We start from the raw sequence: 4,398 nt of genomic DNA, 5'->3' as shown, positions 1-4,398 counted from the left end.
CACCCATACTACACTCACACACACTCATACTACACTCACACAGCCCCAATTAGCTCCCCCCCCCCAGCACTCAACCCAACAATTTGTACATCCAAATGCCCATTAACACATTTACCCCCATACATACACACACATACATTTCATAAATCGATTCTGCTCACCGTGGAGCATTTATAGAAGTTACCTGGTATCATGCAGCAATATCAGCAGCAGCAGCTACTTCCTCCTGTAGGACAGTGTGGGAGGCGGAGCTTGTGTGTGTTACTGTCAGGCTCAGTCAGGACCCAAGTGAGGAGAGAGTGGAGTCTGGAGGAGAGGGGAGGGGCGGCCAGAGCACTGTCTGCATGGCTCTGTGGCTGCTGCCTGCTGATCTCACTGACAGGTGAGAATGTCGGGCAGCGGGCTTTAGGAGGTGGGGCCTGGGAGGAGGGGGTGTAGCCGCAGCCGTGGACCACCAGGCTTTGTCTTTGTCATGTCAGGGGATGTAGGTTCGTGCGTGTGAGTGTGCGGCTCCCTTTGCTGTCACCCTATTGAAGGGTGACACCCGGGTGCGGGCCGCACCCCCTGCACCCACCTCATGACGCCACTGCAAACAGCTGGTGTTACCCGTGACGATGGAGACTTCCAGAGGTTTGGAATTGCCAGCAAGCAGGCTGTGCTATTTGTAGAACACTGGGTCTCTCCAATCGGTGCTGTACAGGTGAAGTCCCACAGAGAAAATTCCAAGGTAGCTTTTTAAAAGTCCATATCTGGATCCGTTTGAAGAACAGGACACTGGTGAGGTAGCAGCATAAGTGTTGATAATGGGCCCGCTGGTACCTGTAGTTCTACGACAACAAAAATACCCAAATAAAAACACAACACACACACCTTGAAAGTAAAAATGTATTAAAACACACTTACACACTCACACATACTTACCTACATCCCACGCCGATAACGTCCACTTGTCCAGTAGAATCCAATAGGGGTACCTGTAAGAATGAAAATAAATACTTACAAACTTCGTTCTTGAAGCAATACACGGGGGAGGGGGTAGGAGAGAGAGAGAGAGAGAGAGAGAGAGAGAGAAAAAAACTTAGAAGATGCAAGCCCCCTTGACCAGATCAGGGTGTGGAATACGCCCGGCTCGCTCAGTCACTGACAGCGGAGCCGCCAACTCCCCATTGCTTAGTAACGGGACACCTGGCAACATTAGTCTGAGCGCCCCGGCACGGCATCAGGGATCACAAGATGCCGCCCAAGAAGAAGAAGGGCAGCGCCGCCGCCAGGAAGGAGGGGAAACCGGGGCTACAGGCGGCAGCGGAGCTGGTGTCGCAGGACAGCAAGGAGTTCTACCTGCTGCAGATCCGGGATCTGGAGGGCGAGGTGGAGAGGTGAGCACTCTGTCCAAGGAGAGAGAGAGAGAGAGAGAGAGAGAGAGGAAAGTGGAGAGAAGGGGGGAAGTGGGAGGAGAGGGGGGACAGCTGAGTGCCAATACCCACAGTACAGTACTCGGGGATCTGCAGACAAGTACGGAGAGGGTTGACCATCAGTCCATCACTGTCAGTCACGTGTAGCGCTTTCACTTCAGTACAAACCAGTATATGACTCCAAGATCCAGCATTTCCATACAGTAGACAGAGACATGGCTACTATGTAGTCACACGGAGAGCAGCACTAGCCACAAGGTAGGAAGAAAGTGCAATTAGATGATCCACGGCTGCGTACTGTATACAATGGCTGCTGGTCCCAGGAGAGGGGACAGGCAGGAAATAATCTGTACCCCGTACAGGGTGATTGATGACCAGGGAGAACTCTGGCCGCCCCCAGTACAACATTCGCCGCACTCACCCCTCAATCCCGCTTCAGGGCCGTCACTGCTGTAGCTCCAACGCCAGTCACAGCCGCTGGGTCCTGCCGCCACTTTCGCCTCCAGTGTCGCGTGTGGGTGATTGGACAGCGGATCCCGCACTGGATCCGCTGTCCAATCACTGGTGCCTCGCTGACATGGGGGTGGTGTCCCTGTCAGCGAGGTACTTGGATTAGTGCCGCTTTCCCTATCTTTTTTCATGGGCTTTTACAGCCCAGTGCTTGGCCCCGCTCCCTTGCTCTGCCCCCGTTCCCATTATCTATGGGAGGCACTGCTATCAGTGCCTCCCAAAGTAATTTAAACACATAAAATTATTGCATTTAAATAAAAAAGATACTTATGACACAGACTACAGTATGTGTCATAAGTATCTTTTTGTATGATTTCAATACTTAATCACAGGGGATGCACTGCCTCCCCTGCCTCCCCTGAGTGCACGTCCCTGGCATATATGTGGTGGTGGTGGTGGTGGTGGTGGTGTGTGTATCTGTGTGTGTGTGTGTGTGTGTGTGTGTGTGTGTGTGTGTGTGTGTGTGTGTGTGTGTGTGTGTGTGTATATGTGGTGGTGGTGGTGTGTGTACTGTATATATGCTGTGTGAACAGTATGTGTGTAGTGTGTACCTGTGGTGGTGGTGGTGGTGTGTGTCTATGTCATAGTGATGTCACAGTGCAGCTGATTGTGATGTCATAGTGATGTCATAATGCAGCTGATGGGTATAGAACAGGCAGCTGGCTGCTTCCTGGCTCATATCTGATATTGCTGGACTAGTGCCAACACACAGATAATTTTCTTACGCTTTTCTGATATTAGAATCGAGAGATGAATACTGAACAGAAGAACGCTATAGACCATCAGGTGACTGTGGCTCTGCGCATCCGTCCATTTAATTTGATGGAGACTAAGAATCGAGCCCAGTGCATCACACACCAACTTGGTCCGCAGACGCTGCTACTGAAGGACCCTGGCGAGGATCCTTATGACGTACTGCGCTCAAGCAGGACCAGAGAAACAACATTCACCTTTAACCACGTGTTCGATCAGGCAGCTACTCAGGAAAATGTATATGATTCCACAATGAAGAACATAGTGGATGACATCCTAGCTGGGTACAATGCTGCCATATTCGCCTACGGCCCAACAGGCACAGGAAAGACCTATACTATGATGGGTAAGCCTCGCGAGCCCGGAATGATTTATCGCACCCTGAAGGACCTGTATAAGACGATTGAGGAGACCGGAAGGAGAGATAATTTCTCTTTATCATTGTCATATGCTGAGATCTACAATGAAACAATCCGGGACCTATTAAGACCTTCTTCTGGATCTTTGGCCCTCAGAGAAGATCCTTATGGTAACACCAAAATACTAGGGATTACTGCGTTCTCCCCTAGCACTCCTGAGGAGGCCATGAATCTGCTGAAGATGGGAAACAAAAGGCGCTCTGAAACAACAACAGCAGCTAATAAGACCTCATCACGCTCCCATGCCATATTACAAATCACCGTAAAACAAACAGGCAGTGATGGGGTTAGCACAGGCCGCCTGTACATGGTGGACCTGGCAGGATCAGAGCGGGCAAGCCAGACTACCAACAGTGGCAAGACCATGAAAGAAGGAGGTTACATCAACCGCTCCCTCCTCGCCCTCAGGAAGTGCATCATGGCACTGCGCGAGAAACCAGGCAGCCATATAAACTATCGGGACAGTAAACTGACCTGGCTGCTAAAGGGCGCACTGAGCGGGAAAAGTAGAATGGTCATGATTGCACACGTCAGCCCTGCAGATAGTGCCTTTGAAGAGTCACGCAGCACAATGACCTATGGGAGCAAGGCCAAATTCATCCAGACACGGGTGGAGAGAAACAGTGTCCCCCATGGTACTGCTGAGAGGGGCAGGGGGGACAAAGTGCTGCAGAAAGACATGAAGTTTATTATGAGACGCACTATGGCACCGCTGATTAATTTGCCCCGCATGGTCCCTTTGGCAAAGAATTTACAGTCTGCACATGAGATCAGTGCTACAGCTCGTGCCAGTGCAAATTCTTACACATTTCTAGAATTAGCACGTAGATGGCTGTAGAAACACCACTTGGGCCGGCAGAAACACCACTTGGGCCGGCAGAAACACCACTTGGGCCGGCCGGCCGGCAGGAACACCGTGGTGGTAAAGGTGATTATTAAAAAAAAAAAAAAAAAAAAGAGCTGGGGATTAGGGCTACCGGCGACACCCCAAGAAAAAAAAAAACGACACTGGGCAGCCACCTCATTGGTGTGTTGGAAGAGCTGCTAATTATTTGTAAAATATTGACAGTTCCATCTAACTCCTTGATACGTTAATAACTTTAACATTTAAACCTGGGCAATGTCGGGTACAGATGGAGCCGCGCTCATCTGAGGCAGCTCCATCGCAGGGGCGCACTCCTGGCGTGACTGGGCGATACGTCCGCCTGGTCACTCCTGGAGTGCACAGAGACGCTCCCATTGTGAGAGTCTCTGTCCGGGCGCGCGGACTAAGACGCTCTCCATTCAAGTGAACGGGGTGCGTC

General features: G+C 51.0%; 1 protein-coding gene across 1 annotated transcript; it reads left to right on the top strand.

Moving 5' to 3' along the window:
- Positions 1-2,566: 2,566 nt before the first annotated feature.
- LOC134929441 (kinesin-like protein KIF19) lies at positions 2,567-4,021 on the top strand. Its single transcript, XM_063925068.1, has one exon. The coding sequence runs from the start codon at positions 2,673-2,675 to the stop codon at positions 3,930-3,932; it is 1,260 nt and encodes a 419-aa protein (XP_063781138.1). The 5' UTR covers positions 2,567-2,672; the 3' UTR covers positions 3,933-4,021.
- Positions 4,022-4,398: the final 377 nt, after the last annotated feature.

The sequence above is a fragment of the Pseudophryne corroboree genome, chromosome 5 (genome assembly GCF_028390025.1).
Source record: "Pseudophryne corroboree isolate aPseCor3 chromosome 5, aPseCor3.hap2, whole genome shotgun sequence".
Classification (NCBI taxonomy): Eukaryota; Metazoa; Chordata; class Amphibia; order Anura; family Myobatrachidae; genus Pseudophryne; species Pseudophryne corroboree.
This window is presented reverse-complemented; position numbering and strand designations above follow the sequence as displayed.

Coding starts and splice junctions, on each gene's coding strand:
- LOC134929441 (XM_063925068.1), top strand. CDS start 2,673: ATGAATACTGAACAGAAGAACGCTATAGACCATCAGGTGACTGTGGCT.